The sequence below is a fragment of the Rhinolophus hipposideros genome, assembly GCF_964194185.1.
Source record: "Rhinolophus hipposideros genome assembly, chromosome: 15".
Taxonomy (NCBI): domain Eukaryota; kingdom Metazoa; phylum Chordata; class Mammalia; order Chiroptera; family Rhinolophidae; genus Rhinolophus; species Rhinolophus hipposideros.
Window position 1 is genome coordinate 64,818,317 of NC_138061.1, and position 20,717 is coordinate 64,839,033.

Consider the following 20,717-nt stretch of genomic DNA (forward strand, 5'->3'; position numbering starts at 1 on the left):
ACCATTCCCTAGAGGACTGCCTCACCTCTCCCGGCCTTACACTGCTGACCAATGCGTCCTTTTTGAAATAGTCTCTTCTCTGCATGACACAACAAAGCCAGGCTTTCCTCCTACTGTTCTGGCTTCTCTTCAGTCTGTACTTCAGTGGTAGTGCTCCTAGAGTTTCTGTCCTAGGTCGCCGTTATTTTCTCTACATGCCTTATATGACCTAATCTGCTTCTATAATATCAATTGTGTTTATGCCAAGAACTCCCCTATCTATATTTGCAGCACAGATATTTGTAATGCCCAAACTCGCACAGCCCATTCTCTCCTGAATCCAACCCCTCTCCCCTTCCCTGCTGCCCCCAGCCTAGTATAACCCATCTTCACCTCCGACCTAGACTAATCCTTAATGAGTCTTGGGCCTGCACTTCTGCTCACTTTCCATCGAGTCTTCATTTTTCACACATCCGCCACAGGGACCTTTACCCCTCAAAAAGAAACATACGTGTGTGTGTGTGTGATCAAGTCACTCCCTCGCTGAGAACACTGCAGTGGCCCCCGCTTGCCCTTGGAGATGAAGTTCAAACCCTCCGCAGGGCCGACACGCCCCAGTGCGCCCTCACCTCAGCCCCCCCCCGAGTCCCACTGCCCACTGCCCACTGCTCTCCCCGGGCGCCCGGCGCGCTGGGGGCGTGCTCGCTTCCCCTTCACCTAGCTAACTCCCCCTCGCTGCGCAGTGCTCGGCAGCAGCCGCGCGCCTTCTGGGAGACGGCCTGACTGCACACCGCATCAGGTGGGCCTGACTCCCCGACCGCGACCTGCCCCTCACCGTCGCCTCTCCCCACGCCGCCGTCTCTAACTGTCCACCTCTCCTGAACACGGAGGCCCGGTTCCTCTTGGCCAACAGCGCACACCGAAGCCCAGCACGACGCCAGCCAGGAGGAGGGGCTCTGCTCCCAGGGGCCTACAATCCGAAGTGAGGGAAGTTGTGCCTTTCTTTGTACCTTTTTTTCGATCTAGAACTGAAGCGTCACGTACACAATCACACCACCTAACGACTAAGGCAACTTCTCAGCCAAACCCGCGGGAAACCAACAGGCAGAGCCTCCGCCATTTCCCACCCTGCGAGTGACTGCTCATCAGGGTTTCTCATCAACCAGTCGCGACGGGGAAACTGTGGTCCCGTTCCTCCACGCGTGACCTCGGGAGCTCAGCGAGGGGACTTCAGAGTGTGCACACTGGTCCAAAAGGGGCGACTCGGAGCCCCTGGGTCCTCAGACAGAGAGCACGAAGAGGTGGGCCGAGGCGAAGGACAACAATCTTGATTTCCCCACGTACCAAGGGAGGTGGTGCTGCCTCGCTGCGGTCCCGCCCGCCCCGGGACGCAGCCTGACGAAGGTGGGACCCTGCACTGCACCGGGGCGTCCTTGGGATCGAGGACGCGCCTTTGTCTGCGGGGGGAGCTCCGGGCGTCCGCGGCGGCCGGCGGAGAAGTTGCAGAGGCGCCCCAGCGAGGTCGCTTAGTGCAGGGCTCACAGCCGGGGCCCGCACTCATGCTGGGACCCGCAGCGCACAGTCCCCGGCCGGCCCGGGCGGAGAGCCTCATTCACTAACCCTGAGGGACGGACTGCACTTCCTTCTCGGCGCCTCCGGGCACCATGCCCGCCTGCCGCTGCCCGCTTCTGCAGTTGCCGCTCCGCCGCCCTCCCGAGCCGGGCCCTAGCCAGTCGCCTGCCTTCCCTCTTCCACAGGCTCCGCGCCTGCCTCACGAAGCGCCGTTCTGATTCTGGTTTCCTTCCCTTTCCCACCACCGGAAAACTGCCGTCAGGCGCCTTCGGCTTCCGGGGCGTGCACTGTCGCAAAGCGGAAGTGAGAGGCTTGGCCGGCCCGGGCGCCCGGAAGGTCAGCGTGTGAAGGGGTCGATGGTAGCGCGGTGTCTCCGGCGTTACCGAGGAGCGACGGCGGTACCGACCACCCTGCCCTGAGGCGGCGGTGAGAAGCAAACGGGCAGTTTGCTGCGACACTATGGAGGGCGGCGGGGGAAGCGGCAACAAAACCACAGGGGGGTTGGCCGGCTTTTTCGGAGCCGGCGGAGCTGGTTACTCGCACGCGGATTTGGCCGGCGTCCCGCGTAAGTATCGGGCCTAGCTTGCGAACATTTCTGACTGGTTCTGGCGACTCCGCCAGACGTGCCGCTGCCCTGTTCTTTTTCTGAGTGGCGTTCACATTGTGCAGTATTAGTGGGGTGGGGGGGTTCGTGTGTCCGCCCTCCCGCTCTCGTGACGGAACGAGTTTTGGAGCCATGGATCCCAGAGAAGTTCTCTGGTTGACCAGGACTCAGGAGATGTTGCGTGTGTGCTTCCTTCTGCAGTCAAGCTCTGTGCCTGTCGTGCTTCCCACACGTTCCTTGTGTGTTGGGCTGTGTGCTTGGCCCTAGGTTAAGAGGAGAGCCCAGCTCTACGCGGAAATGCAGGTCAAATTGCGACCCCGTAGAAATCATCTTAGCACCAGGTCGCATATTCCAAACCGTAAAGTAGCTGTCAGGTCAGAACGCTCAGTGGTACCGGGTAGACGAGAAAGAAATCGGAGTCGAGACCACCGGAGGGGCTGGGAAGCGAGCCGCTCTCACTGCCATGAAGAAGGATTTCGGGGGAAGGAAACACGCAAGATCCAGGATGCGGAAGCCTGAGTGCCACGTCTGTGCCCTCTCCCCAACCTTCCGAATGTGTATTCCAGATCTTTTGGTCTTTGTGGAGGAATACAACGCGGGCTTAAAGATTGTAGGAAGTCGGAGGATAAGTGCTTTATAAAACTATCCAATTTTTTGAGAATCGTGCTGTTTCTCTAGGTCCTTTATGCTCAAGAACAAAAAAGTCCTTTCAATTTCCTAGTGTCATGTGTCAAAACTGCATCTAGAACGCAGTTTATAGGAGTCTTAGGAGTTCTGAGTTTTGGAGCACAGAGGTTACTGCCTTAATGTGGCAAGACATTGTTACGTTAATTTGATTAAGATTGGACGGTAAAGTGAGAGAGCCAGGGGTGAACACCATTCATTAAGCACCACGATGGGCTAATGGCTTTTCGGGGAGCAGGACTGCAGCAGTTAAATGTTTTAAAGGATGGCTGCTGCTTTCGTGGAGTTTACACCCTATTGAAGTGAGTGGAGTAACAAAAACATTTGAGCTAGTGATAAGTGTGTGCAGGCAATGAAACAGGATCATGAGGAGGTGATGGGACCAGGAAGCCATCTTAGAATGGGTCAGGAGTATTGGCATTGAGCTGTGATCAGAATACAGATGCCTGGGAGGAGGCCAGTATTCCAGTGAAAGTGACTAGTTCAGATGTCCTGAGGAAAAAAACGTCCTGGGGGCAGAAACAAACGTGCTGTTTGAGGATCGTCTGTTAGGTCATCGTGTGTACAAAGTCTGGAGGGGTTGGAGTGGTCAGAGATGCTGAGATCAGAGGGGCCAAGAATGGCAGCTAATGTGTTTTGTAAGCCATGGTAAGGAGTTTGCATTTGATTGCAAGTGTAAATGACAACCATTAAGGCTGATTTCCTCTACTTAAGAAACCACTTTAGTTGCTGTGTAGAAAGTGAATTGAAGGGACTAGAGCGATTAAGGAGTCCAATTAGGTAGTCGATTGTTACTGTAGTCTAGGTGATGTTTAATGGTTGGACTAGGATGGTAGCAATAAAGATGGTTATAAATAGCAATACAAGATAGCTGTTGAATATAGAATAGGACTTTCAGTTGATGCAAAGATCTGTCATAGATTTGCATAGTCACAGATACTGCATAGATTGTGAGAAATCAGCTGAGATACAGAAGGATCCAAAGGTTAAATTTAAAATGAGAAAGTTGATTTTCCCTGATAGATTTTTCTAATTTCAAAGTTAGTGGGACTCAAGTCTGTCACTCTGAGTTTCCATTTTCTTTTATCCTGACCTCATACCTATGGCGATAAACCAAGAATTCTTTACTCTGCCACAATAAATCAATTGTCAGCAACTGTTAACACTAAGATCCGAAGGGACTGCCATAAAATATTTGTACACAACACATAACCCAAACACTGTTTTTCCCATGGAATTCATCGGTCTCTTGTCAAGCTTATTTGTATTTTGTACATTTGTCACTTATTCTTGTAGCAAAGTAGAAATAAATTAACTTTATAATTGACCTGTATTATGCTTTCAGCTACTTTGCTTTTTTTCATTCCACGTTACTGCCAATATCTTTGTGTGAGAGCCTGAGTCACTAGTACAAAACCTGGTTTGGGATTGAGTAACCCTGGAGGAGGCAACCCCAAAACTGCCAGACAAGAAAGATAGCACAGAAAAGTGGGAGAAAACTTCACATTCAGTGAGCCTATAAGATAAAATTGCAAGACACATGAAACAAGAACAGTATTAACACTAAATGAAATAACTTAAAAAATTTGTTGTAATATGCTTTGTTTTCTCTCTAGTGACTGGTATGAATCCTTTGTCTCCTTATTTAAATGTGGATCCACGATATCTCGTGCAGGTAAGATTAAGACTAGTCTTTATGATTTTACTATATAGTTAGGTTTAATCTTACCATTTAAAAAAATTAAAAATACCAGGTACTTATGCGGCCCTGATCTGTGATATGTAGGCACCAAGTCTCTAGTCTCCAAATTCACCCTTTTTTTCCACACAAATCCTGGGGACATGGCTTGCATCTCTCCCTGACACTAGTTAATTAAATCCCTTTAAAGGGTTTGGTGATTTGGTTTTTACCATTTTTAAAAATTGTGGTAAAATACAGTGACATATTTTACTATCTTAACCATTTTTAAGTGTATTGTTCAGTGTTTCTCTGTGCATTTGTAATATTGTACAGCCATCACCACCTACTGTATCCATAACTGAAACTCTGTACAGTGGTCCCCGTCTTATCCACAGTTTTGTTTTCTGTGGTTTCAGTCACCTGTGGTCAGCCACACTCTGAAAATATTAAATGGAAAAGTCATACATTTTAAATAGCATGCTGTTCTGAGTAGTGCGATGAAATCTCATGCTGTCCCACTCCATCCCACCCAGGCGTGAACCATCCCTTCGTGCAGCAGATTCGTGATGTATACACTAACTACCCCTTAATCACTTAGTAGATGTCTGGGTTATCAGAGAAAGAGACCACATTCACAAAGCTTATTAAAGTATATGGTTATAATTGTTCTATTTTACTGTTATTGTTGTTAATCTTTTATTGTGCCTAATTTATAAATTAGATTATATGTATAGGAAAGACAGTATATATAGAGTTCAGTACTGTTTGTTGTTTCAGGCATCCACTGGGGGTCTTAAAATGTTTCACCCATGGGTAAGGGGAAACTGCTGTACCTATTACAAAATAACTTCTCATACTGCCATCTCCCCAGCCCCTCACAACCACCCTTCTGCTTTCTGTCTCTGCTTTGTGTACTCTTAAGTCCCTCAAATAAGTGGAATCGTATAGTATTTGTCTTTTTGTTACTGGCTTATTTCATTTAGCATAATGTCCTCAGGTTCGTCTATATTATAGCATATGTCAAAATTCCTTTCTAAGGCTGATGTTATTCCATTGAATAATACTACTACATTTTGCTTATCCATTCATCTCACCATGGAAACTTGGATTGCTTCCATGTTTTAGCTATTGTGAATGCTGTTGCTGTGAACATTGATGTACATGTATAAATAGCTCTTTTAGACCCTCCTTTGAATTCTTTTGGTTATATTGCCAGAAGTGGAATTGCTGGATGATATGGTAATTCTATTACTAATTTCCTGAGGCACTGCCATGTTGTGTTCCACAGCAGCTATACTAATTTACATTCCCACGAATACTGTACAAGAGCTCCGGTTTCTCCACACCCTGGTCAACACTTGTTATTTTCTGGGGTTTTTTGATCATGGCTATTCTATTCATCACTATTCTAATGAGTATGAGGTGGTGACTCATTGTAGTTTTGATTTGCATTCTCCTAATGATGAGTGATGTTGAGCATCTTTTCATGTGCTCATGTTGCCATTTGTGTATCTTCTTTGGAAAAATCTCTATTAGTCCTTTGTCCATGTTTGATCTGGTGGGGGATTTTTTTATTGTTGTTATTGAGTTTTAGGAGTTCTGTGTATACTCTGAATATTAACCCCTTATCAAATGCATGATTGGCAAATATTTTGTAACATTCTGTGCCTTTTTACTCTGTTGATACTGTCTTTTGATGCACAAAATTTTCCAGTTTTCATGGTCATTTTTTCAAGTTTTTTCATGCCTGTGCCTTTGATATCATATCTAAGAAATCATTGCCAAATCCAATGTCATTAAGCTTTTCCCTATGTATTCTTCTAAGAGTTTTATAGTTTTAGGCCTTACATTTAGGTCTTTGATCCATTTTGACTTAATTTTTGTATAGTTTTAGTGTAAGGATCCAACTCACTTTTTAATGTGGCTATCCTGTTTTCACGGCACCATTTGTTGAAAAGACATGTTCCACGTAAAATGGTTTTGGCACTCCTGTTGAAAATCAGTTGACCATGTATTCGAGGGTTTATTTCTGGGCTCTGTATTCTATTCCATTGGTCTATATGTCTGTCTTTATGCCAATACAGCACTATTTTGATTACTGTAGTTTGGATTGTTCTTTTTCAAGATTATTTTGGCTGTTCGAGAATCGTTGAGAATTTCCATATGAATTTTAGGATGGGTTTTCCTTTTTCTACAGAAAAACCATTGGTATTTTGATGGGGATTGCATTTTAATCTGTAGATTGCTGAGTGTAACGTTCACATTTTAACAATATTCAGTCTTCCAATCTATGAACATGGGATATGTTTCCATTTATTTATGTCTTTAATTTCTTTCAGCAAGTTTTGTAGTTTTCAGTTAGAACACTTTTGCCTCCTTGATTAAATTAATTTCTAAGCATTTTAGTCTTTTTGATTCTATTATAAAAGGAATTATTTTCATAATTTCTTTTTCAGACCATTCATTGTTAGTAGATAGAAATACATCTGATTTTAGTGTGGCTTTGTATCCTGTTACTTTGCTGACTTCATTTATTCTAACAGGGTTCTTTTTGTGCAGTCTGTAGGATTTTCTACATGTATGATCACTTGTGAAGAAAGAAAATTTACTTCTTACTTTCTGATTTGGATGCCTTTTATTTCTTCTTGCCTGGTTGTTCTGGCTAAAACATCTAGTACTGTTTATTGAATAGAAGTAGCAAAAATGGGCATCCTTGCATTGTTCCCAATTTAGAGGAAAAGCTTTCTGTCTTTCACGTTTCAGTATAATGTTCACAGGATTTTCCATATATGGCTTTTATTATGTTGAGGTAATTTCCTTCTATTGCTAACTTGTTGAGTGTTTTTATGACAAAAGTGTGTTGGATTTTGTCAGATGCTTTTTTTGCATCAATTAAGGTGATCCTGTGGAGGTTTTTTTTTCCCACTTCACTCTGTTAATGTGGTGTATTACTTTGATCAATTTTCATATATTGCAGGAATAATAAAAAAATTCTACATTGCAGGAATAAATCCCAGTTGGTCATGGTGTATAAAATCCCTTTAATGTGGTACTGTATTTGGTTTCCTAGTATTTTGTTGAGGATTTCGCCTCAGTGTTCATAAAAGGGATATTGGTCTGTAGTTTTCTTGTAGTGTCGTTCTCTGGCTTTGGTGTCAGGGTAGGATAATAATACTGGCCTCATACGAAGAGTTATAGAAGTGTCCCAGGTACTTCCTGGACTTCAATAGTTGAAAATCAAGTTGAAAAGAATTCTTTTTTTTTTCATGGTGGGGTGACAATTGTTAGTGAAATTACATAGATTTTGGGTGTACAATTCTGTATTACATCATCTATAAATCCCATTGTGTGTTCACCCAGAGTCAGTTCTCCGTCCATCATTATATATTTGATCCCCCTTACCCTCATCTCCCTCGCCCACCCTCCTTACCCTCTGGTAATCACTAAACTATTATCTGTGTCTATCAGTTTTTGTTTCTCATTTGTTTGTCTTGTTCTTTTGTTATTTTTGGTTTATATACCACATATCAGTGAAATCATAGGGTTCTCTGCTTTTTCTGTCTGACTTACTTCGCTTAGCATTATACTCTCAAGATCCATTCATGTTGTCACAAATGTTGCTATATCATCTTTCCTTAACACCGAATAGTATTCTATTGTGTACATGCAACAACTTCTTTATCCATTCATCTATAGAAGGACATTTTGGGTTTTCCATGTCTTGGCCACCGTAAACAAAGCTGCAATGAACATTGGAGCACACGTGTCTTTATGGATAAATGTTTTCAGATTTTTTGGGTAGATACCCAGGAGAGCAATTGCTGGGTCCTATGGTAATTCTATTCGTAATTTCTTGAGGAACCTCCACACTGCCTTCCATAGCGGCTGCACCAGTCTGCATTCCCACCAACAGTGTATGAGGGTTCCTTTTTCTCCACAGTCTTTCCAACACTTGTTTATTATTTCTCTTCTTGATGATAGCCATTCTGACTGGGGTGAGGTGATATCTCATTGTGGTTTTCATTTGCATTTCTCTGATGATTAGTGATGTTGAGCATTTTTTCGTATGTCTATTTGCCATTTGTATGTCCTCTTTGGAGAAATGTCTCTTCAGGTCGTCTGCCCATTTTTCAATTGGGTTTTTTGTTTTTTTGTTGTCGAGTTGCATGAGTTCATTGTATATTTTGGATATTAGCCCCTTATCAGAGGCACTGTTTGCAAAAACCTTCTCCCATTCAGTTGGTTGCTGTAGTCACACGGCAACCTAGCATTCTGTCCTCCCCAGTCTTTCCTTAGTGGAAGATGATCCTGCGAGATTGTCCCTCATTGGGGTTGACTTTATGTTACCCTAAGTCTCCATGTTTGGTCCTTGTAGGCAGGGTCTGCAGTCAAAGACGAGTAAGTTTCCTCATGGGAGGACCGACTTAAGCCAGACGGAACCCCCCTAGGACCCCCATGAGCTAATGTAAAGTTAGGAGGTAGCTGTGCCCCTCCTCTTCTGAGAAGCTGCTGACTCATGCCTCAACTACTATCCTATACCCTCAGGTGTAATGGACCCATTTGAGCGATAACATCTTGCTCCTCCTGTGTGGCTCCTGGGATAATCTCATCTTGTGAGACTTGTTCCCCCAGGGATTGTATGCACCACACCTTGGTCATTTGGGGGATGGGATGCATCCATTGCTTTGGGACTATTATGGGATTTGGAATGAATGATTATTGTGTGGTGTAAGAGTTTCGCAGACCCTGCCCCTAATCATGTGATTTCTATTGTAAAAAATCAATAAATACCCATGGTGACCCGATTCGGGGCTCCAGTCTCTTAAGGCTGTGAGTCCCTTGGTCCTCTGTGGTTTACCTGTATTTGAGTCTTTCTCTCTTCATTATACTTTAACCCTCGCTGCCTCCCTCGCCTTCCCACGGCTTGTGTTGTGCAGGTCGCAACAGGTTGCTTCTTTATTTTGTCCATGGTTTCTTTTGCTGTGCAGAAGTTGTTAAGTTTCATACAGTCCTATTCGTTTATTTTACCTTTTACTTCCATTGCCTTTGGAGTCAAATTCATAAAATGCTCTTTGAACCCAAGGTCCATAAGTTTAGTACCTATGTTTTCTTCTACGCAGTTTATTGTGTCAGTTCTTATGCTTAAATCTTTGATCCATTTTGAATTAATTTTGGTACATGGTGACAGATAGCAGTCCAGTTTCATTCTTTAGCACGTGGCTATCCAGTTCTCCCAGCACCATTTATTGAAGAGGCTGTCTTTCCCCCATTGTATGTTTTTAGCTTCTTTGTCAAAAATTATCTGTCCATATTTATGTGGTTTTATTTCTGGGTTCTCAATTCTATTCCATTGGTCTATGTGTCTGTTTTTCTGCCAATACCATGCTGTTTTGATTATTGTAGCCCTGTAGTACAAGCTAAAGTCAGGGAGTGCGATACCTCCAGTATTGTTTTTTTTTCTTAAGATTGCTTTGGCTATTTGGGGTCTTTTGTGATTCCAAACAAATCTGATGATTTTTTTGTTCTATTTCTTTAAAAAATGCCATTGGGATTTTGATGGGGATTGCATTAAATCTGTATATTGCTTTGGGTAATATGGCCATTTTAACTATGTTGATTCTTCCAATCCATGAGCACAGAATGTCTTTCCATTTCTTTGTGTCGTCTGCAATTTCTTTTAAAAGTGTCTTGTAGTTTTCAGCATGTAGGTCCTTCACATCCTTGGTTAAGTTTATTCCTAGGTATTTTATTTTTTTTGCTGCAATTGCAAAGGGAATTGATTTTTGTATTTCTTTTTCTGAGATTTCATTGTTAGTATATAGGAATGCAGTAGACTTTTGTAGGTTGATTTTTGTAGCCAGCAACTTTACTATATTCGTTGATTGTTTCTAACAGCTTTTTGGTGGAGTCTTTAGGGTTTTCTATATATAGCATCATGTTATCTGCAAAGAGTGATAATTTAACTTCTTCATTTCCAATTTGGATGCCTTTTATTTCTTTCTCTTGCCTGATTGCTCTGTCAAGGACTTCCAACATTATGTTGAAAAGCAGAGGTGATAGGGGACAGCACTGTCCTGTTCCTGACCACAAAGCAAAGGGCTTCAGTTTTTCACCATTAATTATGAGATTAGCTGGGGGCCTGTCATGTATGGCCTTTATTATGTTAAGATGTTTTACTTCTCTACCTATTTTATTAAGTGTTTTAATCATAAATGGATGTTGTATCTTGTCAAATGCTTTTTCTGCATCAATTGATATAATCGTGATATTTGTCCTTTATTTTGTTTAGGTGATGTATCACATTGATGGATTTGTGGATGGTGAACCATCCTTGTGCCCCGGGGATGAACCCCACTTGGTCGTGATGAATAAACTTTTTAATGCATTGTTGTTTTCGATTTGCTAGAATTTTGTTTAGGATTTTTGCATCTGTATTCATCAGAGATATTGGTCTGCAGTTTTCTTTTTTTGTGTTGTCCTTACCAGTGTTTGGTAACAGGGTAATTTTGGCCTCGTAAAATGAGTTAGGGAGTACTGTGTCTTCTTCAATTTTTTGGAAGAGTTTGAGCAGGATTTGTATTAGATCCTCTTTGAAGGTTTGGTAGAATTCACTAGTGAAGCCATCTGGTCCCGGAGTTTCACTTTTGGGAAGGTTTTGGATGACTGATTCAATTTCTTTACTGGTGATTGGTCTGTTTAGATTTTCCAGTTCTTCATAGTTCAGCCTTGTAAGGCTATATGCTTCCGAGAACTTATCCATTTCTTCTCAATTATTGAATTTGGTGGCATATAATCCTTCATAGTATTTTTGCATGATCCTTTGTATTTCTGTGGTGTCCGTGATAACTTCCCTTTTCATTTCTGATTTTGTTAGTGTCTTCTTTCTTATTATCTTAGTGAGTCTACCCAAGGTTTTGTCAATTTTGTTAATCTTTTCAAAGAACCAGCTCTTTCTCACATTAATTTTTCTATTGTCTTTTTGTTCTCTGTTTCATTGAGTTCTGCTCTGATTTTTGTTATTTCCTTTCTTATGCTGACCTTGTTCTGTTTCTAGTTCTTCAAGGTATAACACGAGGTTACTCATTTGGGATTTTTCTTGTTTCTTGAGGTAGACCTGTAATTATACAAATTTCCCTCTTAAAACTGCTTTCGCTGCATCCCAAAAATTTTGGTAGGATGTATTTTCATTGTCATTTGTTTCTATGTATTTTTTTAGCTCTCCTCTAATTTCTTCTTTGACCCAGTCGTTCTTTAAAAGTATGTGGTTTAATCTCCATGTATTTGTGGTTTTTTCCTACTTTCTTTTTGCAGTTGATATCCAATTTCAAAGCCTGGTGATCAGAGAATATGCTTGATTTCAATCTTATTAAATTTGCTGAGGCCGGTTTTATGTGCCAATATATGGTCTGTGTTTGAATGTTCCACGTACACTAGAAAAAAATGTATAGTCTGATGTTTTTGGATGAGGTGCTCTATATATGTCAGTTATGTCCATTTCAACTAATGTGTTATCTAGGGCTGCAATTTTGTTATTTATTTTCTGTTTGGATGATCCATCCATAGCTGTCAATTGATGTATTTAAGTCCCCTCATATATTTGTGTTTTGGTCAATTTCTCCCTTTAGTTCTGTTAATAGTTGCTTGATGTATTTCGGTGCTCCCTGATTCGGGGCAAAAATATTGATGACTATTACGTCTTCTTGTTGGATAGTCCCCTTTACCATTATCAAATGTCTCTCCTTGTCTCTTGTTATCTTTTTCACCCTGACGTCTGTTTCATCTGATATCATTATGGCTACACCTGATTTTCTCTGGGTACCATTTGCTTGGAGTGTCAATTTCCACCCTTTCACTTTGAGTCTATGCTTGTCCTTGTAGCTGAGATGTGTCTCTTGGAGACAGCATATGGTTGGGTTTAGTTTTTTGATCCAATCTGCTACGCTGTGCCTTTTTATTGGTGAGTTCAGTCCATTTACATTTAGGGTGATTATTGATTCGTGAGGATTTCCTGTCATTCTATCTTTAGTTTTCTGGTAAGGCTGTGTCTCCATTGTTTTTTTGCCTTTTTGTTGTTGTCTATTATTTCTGTGTGGTTGTATTCTATAATGTTTCCCTCTGTTTCTTCTTTTATTACAGTACGTATGATGTTTCCCTCTTTTGTTTTATTACAGTATATATTTCAGTTCTGGATTTTTTTTTGAGTAGTTACCCTTAAGTTTATGTAAAAGAAAGTTTGTTTGATATATAGAGTATTCCATTTTCTTCAGCACGCTTACTTTCTCCATTCCCATAGTCCGGTTCAGGCTTTTACTCTCCCCCTTTTTATGTTGCCACAAATTGTCCCTCTTGATCATGGTCAAATGGCCTCTTTAGTATTTCTTGAAGTGCAGGTCGTGTATTAGAAAATTCCCTCAGCTTCTGCATGTCTGGAAAGGTCTTTATTCCTCCTTCATATCTAAAGGATATCTTTGCTGGATATATTATTCTTGGCTCATAATTTCTCTCTTTCAATAGTTTGAATATTTGGGTCTACTCCCTCCTGGCTTGTAGAGTTTCTGCTGAAAAATCTGATGATAATCTAATGGGCTTTCCTTTGTAGGTTACCGTCTTCTCTTTCTTGGCTGCCTTCAGGATTCTTTCTTTGCGGTTGATTTTAGACAGCTTCAATACAATGTGCCTTGGTGAAGGCCTGTTGGGATTGAGGTAATTAGTTGTTCTCTTTGCTTCTTGGATTTGAGGATCCAGTTCTGTCCACAAGTTTGGGAAGTTCTCATCGACAATTTGTTTGAATATATTCTCTGTTCCCTTCTCTCTTCCTTCTCCTCCTGGTATGCCCATTATTCTTATATTGCTCTTTCTGATGGAGTCAGAAATTTCTTGTCAAGTTCTCTGGTTTCTTTTAAGTCTCAAGTCTCTTTCTGCTTCCATCTGTAATTTCCAGGTTTCTATCTTCGATGTCACTGATTCTTTCCTCTATCTGGTCAACTCTACTACCTAAGCTAGTTGTTTCATTAATTTCTTCTATTGAGTTCTTAATCTCCAGAAATTCTATTTGGTTCTTTTTTAAAATTTCAATCTCTTTCGTAAAATGCTCATGTTGTCTTTGATTGTGTTTCTGAGTTCATTAAACTGCCTTTCTGTGTTTTCTTACATCTCGTTGAGTTTTTTCAGAACTGAAATCTTGAATTCTCTGTCATTTAAGTCACGTATTTCCATATCTTTAAGTTCCTTTTCTGGAGACTTTTCATTTTTTTTGTGAGCTGTCTTGTTGCCTTGGTTATTCATGGCAATTACTGATTTATTATTTCTTTTCCTAGACATCTACAGGAGTGGCTTCTGCAACAGGTTGATAGGAAGAGGTCTTTCTTTTGTTTTCCAATACTTGTTGGTAGAATGTTTTATTTTCTCTCCAACTGCAGCCTTTTTTTCTCTCTCACACGGTAGTGCTATGTTTTCTCTGCACTATTACAGCTTCTCACACAATGGATCTCCCCCTGGGAGACGGGCTTCTCCTCTGTTAATAGTTAACCTGGGTCACAGGGCACAGTGTCCTTTGGGTATGCGGAGAGCTTTTGAAGTTCCAAAGCTCTTCCTGCACCAGATTCAGAGCCCGTATGTTTCAGCAGTTCTGTTTACTTCTGCAGGGATCCACCCAGATAGGTAGGGCCCCACATGTGGTGAGTGTGAGAATTGGCCCAGAGCAATGGCGGTGACCATCATCACAACCGGTCCCTTCCACAGCTCCCTCCCCTTTGCCGGAACTTGTTGGGCTGTGAATCTGTCTGGGGTCCCCAGTTCTCAGAACAGCAAATATTCTGTTCTTTTGTTCTGACACTCCTATTGTTCCACTTCTAGCACCCGGCAGGTGGGGGCGGGGTGAGCTCCAGGAGGGTAGGTCAGAGGCGGCTAGGCTCAGTGCCTATGGCTTCCGTTCTCCGCTCGGCAGTGAGGGCTTAAACCACCGTTTTCAGCCTTCTTCCCTCAGTCTTTTCTCCGAGGTCTCTGCCGTGAGTGTTGGGTTCAGCCGTGCTATATGCTGCCCCCTCAGCCCTGTGGGCCGTAAGCGGAGCCCTAGCAGTCCGAGTCCTTCCTTCTCCCGCAGCTGCGGTAGTTCCGGGATGCAGCGGGCTCCGAGCACTGAGCTAGGTCTGCGTCCTGCGCCAGTGCGGCTCCGTCTCCACACTTCTCCCTTCTCCCCTCCCCCGCTCGCGCGATTCTCCCACCTTTAGGTGCATTCAGTAGTGAGCCTCTTCGTCTTGCCTGTCTGCTGTGCAGGGAGTCTTTTGTGGAGTTATGGTTGTTCGATTAGTTTTAAATTCCAGGGGAGCTTTACGAAGGCTCACCTCACGCCGCCATTTTGACGACGTCTGAAAATAATTCTTAATTCGTCTTTAAATATTTGGTAGAATTCACCAGTGAAGCCATTGAGTTCAGTGCTTTGCTTGATTTTGTTGTGAGATACTTTTTTGTTCTTGTTACTGACTGAATCACCTTACAAGTCTATTCAGATTTTTTCTTTCTGGGTGAGTTTTGTGTACCTAGAAATTTGTCTGTTTCATCAAGGTCATCCCATTTCCTGGCATACAATTAGTTGTTCATAGTACTTTCTTACAATCTTTAATTCTGTAGAATCAAAATGATGACCTCGCCTTCATTTCTGATTTTAGTAATTTGAGCCTTCTATCGCTTTTTCTCCTTTTTTTTCCCGTCTAGCTAAAAATTTTTCAGTTTTTGTTTTTCTTTTTAAAGAACCAGCTTTGGGTTACATTGATTTTTCTCTCCTGTTTTTTTTTTTTTTCCCCTCTCTTTCATTTATTTCTGCTCTAATCATTATCGTGTTCTTCATTCTACTAGATTGGGTTTAGTTTCTTCTTTTTCTAATTCTTTAAGTTGTAAAGTGAGATTGTTGATTTGAGTTTTTTTTGTTTCTTAATGTACGCATTTATAGTTATAAATTTTGCCCTCAGCACCATTTTCACCAAGTCTCATAGGTTTTGATATGTTGTGTTTTCTTTTTTTTACTCATCTTTAAAGTATTTTCTAATTTTCCTTTTGATTCCTTCTTTGATCCATTATTGATTGTTTAAGGGGGTGTTTAATTTTCATAAATTAGTGCATTTTCCAGTTTTACTTCTGTTACTGATTTCTAACTTGTGGTCGGAGAAGGTACTTTATGTGGTACCTTAATATTTTTTTAGACTTAGTTTGTGGCCTAATATATGGTCTATTCTGGAAAATGTCCCATGTGTATTTGAGAAGAATGTGTAGTCTCATTGGGTAGTGTTTTATATATGTCTGTTAGGTCTAATTTGTTTATTGTGTTGTTGAAGTCCTATATTTCTGTATCTCATGTCTGGTAACGTGGTTGCTATCCATTATTGAGAGTGGACTATTAAAGGCTCTAACTATTATTGTAGATATTTCTGTTTCTATCTTTAATTCTGTCACTTAGTTCTTAATATATTTTGATGGTCTGTTATTAGGTAACTAAATGTTTATAATTTTTATGTCTCTTTGCTGTGTTAAACCTTTTATTAATATAATGTCCTTGCTTGTCTCGTAACCTTACTTGACTTAAAAATCTATATTTTCTGATATTAGTATATCCACTTGCTCTCTTTTGGTTATTATTTGCATGGAACATATTTTTTCATCCTTTTGACTTTCAATCTTTCTGTGTTTTGGGATCTAAAGTGAATCTTGTAGACAGCATATAGTTGGATCATGCTTTTTCAATCCATTGTGCCAAGCTCTGTGTTTTGGTTAGAGAGTTAATCCATTTACTTCTAAAGTACTTGCTGATTTGGAGAGATTTTTTTCATTGCTATTTGTTTTCTATATGCCTTCCAGCTTTTTTGTCCCTCATTTCCTGCATTACTGCATTGTTTACTTGTGAAATATTTCTTGTTCATTTCCTTTTGTATACTCTCAGATATTCTATGGCTTTGTTTTTGTGGCTACCATGGTGATTACATTTAACATCCTAAAATTGTAATACTAATTTGAATTTATACCAGTTTAACTTCAGTAACACAACAAAAATGCTCCTTTAACACACTGTCTCTGTTGTTAATGTCACAAAATTGCATCTTTACATATTGTGAGCCCAAAAACATACTAATAATTCTTTAAATGCCTACTCTAAAATTACGTAGACAGCAATGGGGGGTGAGAAACCAGTTCAATAAGACTAACTTAAAATCTCCCAAGTATTTGCCTTTATTGAGATTATCTCCTAAAAATGCTTCGAGTTAACTGTATAGTGTCCTTTCATTTCACTTTGCAGGACTCCCTTGATCATACCTTTTAGGAGAAATCTAGTGATCATGAACTCCCCCAGCTTTTGTTTATCTGATGATGTCGTAATATTTCCTTCACTTTAAAGGACAGATTTAGTAAAGAGAGGATTTCTTCGTCAACATTTTTATCTCTTAGCACTTTAAAAATACTGTGTTTACCCGAAAGGAAGACCTAGCCGGACAGTCAGCTTTAATGCGTCTTTTGGAGCAAAAATTAATATAAGACCGGGTTTTATTTTACTATAACATTAGACCGGGTCTTATGTGATATAAGACCCGGTCTTATATTAATTTTTGCTCCAAAAGACACATTAGAACTGATTATCCGGCTAGGTCTTACTTTTGGGGAAACACGGTATTATCATCCCACTGCCTTGTGACCTTCAAAGTTTCTCTTGAGAAATCTGCTGGTAATCTTATTGAGGATCCCTTATGTGTGATGAGCTGTTTTCAAGATACTCTCCTTGTGTTTGGCTTTTCAAAGTTGATTTTAATGTGACTCAATGTGGGTCTGAAATTATCTTAGCTTCCATTGAGCTGCTTGGATGTTCATACTTACTTCTCATCAAATTTAGGAAGTTTCCAGCCATTCTTTATTCTGTCTCTTTTCTTCTTCTGGGACTCCCCCAATCTGTATCTTAGTCTGCTTTATGGTGTCCCCACAGGTTTCTTAGGCTGTGTGCACTTCTCTTCAACCGATTTTCTTGTTGTTCCTAAAACTCAGTCATTTTTATTGTCCAGTCTTCAAGGTCAGTGATTTTTATCTTTGTCACTTTGTCACTGCCTGCTCAAATCTGCTTTGAATTCCTTTGGTGATATTTTTCAGTTGTATTTTTCAACTCCAAAATTTGTTTTTGTTATTTGAAATTTTCTATTTCTATTGATACTTAATTTTGTTCAGGCATTATTTTGACTTTCTCCACATCTCTTTTAGTTCTTCGAGCATCCTAAGACAATTGTTTTAAAGTCTTTGCCTAGTAGATCCACGACCAGGTTTCTTTATTTTTGTTTCCAGGGACATTTCTGTTTATTTTTTTTTTCCTTTGATGGGCCATACTTTCCTGTTTCTTTGTATGTTTTATGATTTGCTGTTGAAAACTGGACAGTCTGGAAATCAGATTTATCTTTTTTCCCAAAGTTTGTTTTGTTGTTATTGTTTTGTTTTTCTTGGTTGTTTTTTAAATATATTATTACAGGCTGTGTCTTTTCTGAGGACTAGCCTGAGGTGTAAACTTAAGCTCTTCTCCTTCTTTTCTGAGCCTATACTTTTTCCTGGGAATGTCACTTTCTAATTTTGCCTTTGTCAGCAGTTGCTTTTAAATGCCCTGGTCTTTGATGTCTGGCTCCCAAAGAAGGAGAAAGAAAAAAATAAAGGGAGAAACAAAAAACGGACCAGCTCTTTACATTCCCTGAAAGTCACTTAGGGCCAGGGGCGCACGCAACAAAAATGGCTTCCTGCTTCTTTGTCTGTACCTATGTGATGAGAAGCAGCAGTAAGTGAGTGATTAGAACACAAAAGTTTATTTTTAAGAGCAACAAGGAAATAGCACTCCAGTAAAAATATTGGAGTTATTAGTTACAAATTTGTAAGAGATCATTGATATTAGGTTGGTGCAAAAGTAATTGCATTTTTGGACTGAATTTTAAATCACTATAACAAGGCTCAAACACATCTTTATTAATCAAAATAGGAACCATTACAATCAACACATTTTTGCCAATGAGAAATAAGTTTGTTTATTCCTGTAGCGTAAAAATCCGTGCTTCGGGATTTTACGAACTCTTGGAAAGCATTTTCTGCATCCTAGTTGCGGAAACATTTTCTCTGCAAAAAGTTGAGATTCTTGAAGAAGTGGTAGTTGGTTGGTGAGAGATCAGGTGAATATGGCAGATGAGGCAAAACTTCATAGCCCGATTCATTCAACTTTTGAAGCGTTGGTTGTGCGACGTGCAGTTGGGTGTTGTCGTGGAGAGGAATTGGGCCCTTTCTGTTGCCCAACGCCGGCCGCAGGCATTGCAGTTTTCGGTGCATCTCGTTGATTTGCTGAGCATCTTTCTCAGATGCAACGGTTTCGCTGGAATTCAGAAAGCTGTGGTGGATCAGACCAGCAGCAGACCACCAAACAGTGACCACGACCTTTTTTGGTGCAAGTTTGGCTTTTGGAAGTGCTTTGGAGTTTGTTCTTGGTCCAGCCCGTGAGCTGGTCGTCGCTGGTTATCACATAAAATCCACTTTTTGTTGCACATCAAATCCAATCGAGAAATGGTTTGTTATTGCGTAGAATAAGAGAAGATGACAGTACAAAAGCGATTTTTCTGATTTGCGGTCAGCTCATGAGGCACCCACTTATGGAGCTCTTTCACCTTTCCAATTTGCTTCAAATGCTGAATTACCTTAGCATCAGCGACGTTGAGTTCTTCCGCAACTTCTCGTATAGTTGTAAGAGGATCAGCATCGATGATTACTCTCAGTTGGTCGTTGTCCACTTCCGATGGCCGGCCACTAAGCTCCTCATCTTCAAGGCTCTTGTCTCCTTTGCAAAACTTTTGAACCACCACTGTACTGCACGTTCTTTAGCAGTTCCTGGGCCAAATGTGTTGTTGATGTTGCAAGTTGTCTCTGCTGCTTTATGACCTATTTTGAACTCGAATAAGAAAATTGCTCGAATTTGCTTTTTGTCTAACATCATTTCCATAGTGTAAAATAAATATAAACAGCAAGTAATACGTCATTGGCAAAAAATGTAAAGCGAGAAATGTGCATTAAAATGATTATAACATAACCACATTTATTTAAGAATGTATTCCAGTATCAAACGGCAAATTTCAACAATGCGAAAAACCACAATTACGTTTGCACCAACCTAATAAGTTAAATGAAAACGTAAAGCCTTGGAAATTTTTAAATGAAATCTGGAATCAAATCCTTACATATTAAAAAATGTACTTAATTTCTTGAGTCTGTTAGGTCACATTAATATTCAGACATGTGAGATAAGAGCGGTCAGATGAACACAAATATTTGAAGTTGGGGTTATACATTTTGAGGTTTACACATTGGCATTCTTTTGTTTTGGTTTTTTGGTTTTATTTGTTTTTTGATTATTTACAGAAGACGCTGATTCACTACAGGTAAAGCTGCAAATGGCAGGGTTTTTTTAAAGCTCAGTTTACAATATCAGGATAGGGGACTAAACTAATCAAGAAACTTCAAAGAGTGGTTTTTGGCTATCGGAAGAATGCAAAGCTGATTTAACATCTGAAAATCAATGTACTATGCCATATAAGTAAAGAAATTACATGATCATCTCAATAGATGCAGAAAAAGCATTTGACAAAATTCAACATCCCTTTGTGACTTGAAAAATCACTCAAGAAACTAGGAATAGAAGGGAACTTCTTCAATCTAATCAATGGTATCTACAAAACTTCCAAAGCTAACATCATACTTAGTGGTGGAAATCTGGATACTTTCCCAGTAATAAGGGACAAGACAAGGATGTCCACTGTCTTTGCTTCTAAACAGCGTTGTCTAACTAGGGCAATTAGGCTAGAGCATGAATGGCATCCAAATTGATAAAGGAAGAAAAAATTACCTGTTTGCAGGTGTCATGAATTTGTGTATAGGAAATCCTAAAGAAACCACAAAAAAACAGAACTAATGTATAAGTTCAGCAAAGTTCAAGGATAGAAGATCAGTATACATGATCATTTATTTTTCTATACAGTAGCAATGGACACCACAAAAGTGAAAGTTCAAAAACAAGTCCATTTGCAATAACATCAAAAAGAATAAAACATTCAGGAGTAAGTTCAACAAAAATGCAAAACTTATACTATGAAAACTATAAAACATTATTGAAAAAACCTTAAGACAAATAAATTGGAAGATACTCCA

The 20,717-nt window shown here is 40.4% G+C and overlaps 2 protein-coding genes across 8 annotated transcripts in view; one reads left to right on the forward strand and one right to left on the reverse strand.

The window, feature by feature from the left end:
- Window positions 1-1,805, reverse strand: part of PARG (poly(ADP-ribose) glycohydrolase) — a 141,345-nt gene extending 139,540 nt beyond the window's left edge. For 2 of the 7 annotated variants that reach the window (XR_013994939.1, XM_081073531.1), the window contains exon 1: window positions 1,324-1,805. Coding sequence is in view for 3 of the 7 variants with exons in the window: in XM_081073531.1 (XP_080929657.1) it covers window positions 1,324-1,591 (268 nt within the window). In the remaining 4 variants the exon portion in view is untranslated. Of the gene's footprint in view, window positions 1-372; window positions 703-814 lie in introns of those variants that run through there. The other 5 variants (XM_081073532.1, XM_081073533.1, XM_081073534.1 and 2 more) reach the window with 5 other exon arrangements.
- A 32-nt stretch (window positions 1,806-1,837) lies between these two features.
- The window catches only part of LOC308508481 (mitochondrial import inner membrane translocase subunit Tim23), a 34,512-nt gene continuing 15,632 nt past the window's right edge, over window positions 1,838-20,717 (forward strand). The window contains exons 1-2 of the mRNA XM_081075228.1: window positions 1,838-2,116; window positions 4,456-4,514. Coding sequence (XP_080931354.1) covers window positions 2,011-2,116; window positions 4,456-4,514 — 165 coding nt within the window. The 5' untranslated portion in view covers window positions 1,838-2,010. The remainder of the gene's footprint in view (window positions 2,117-4,455; window positions 4,515-20,717) is intronic.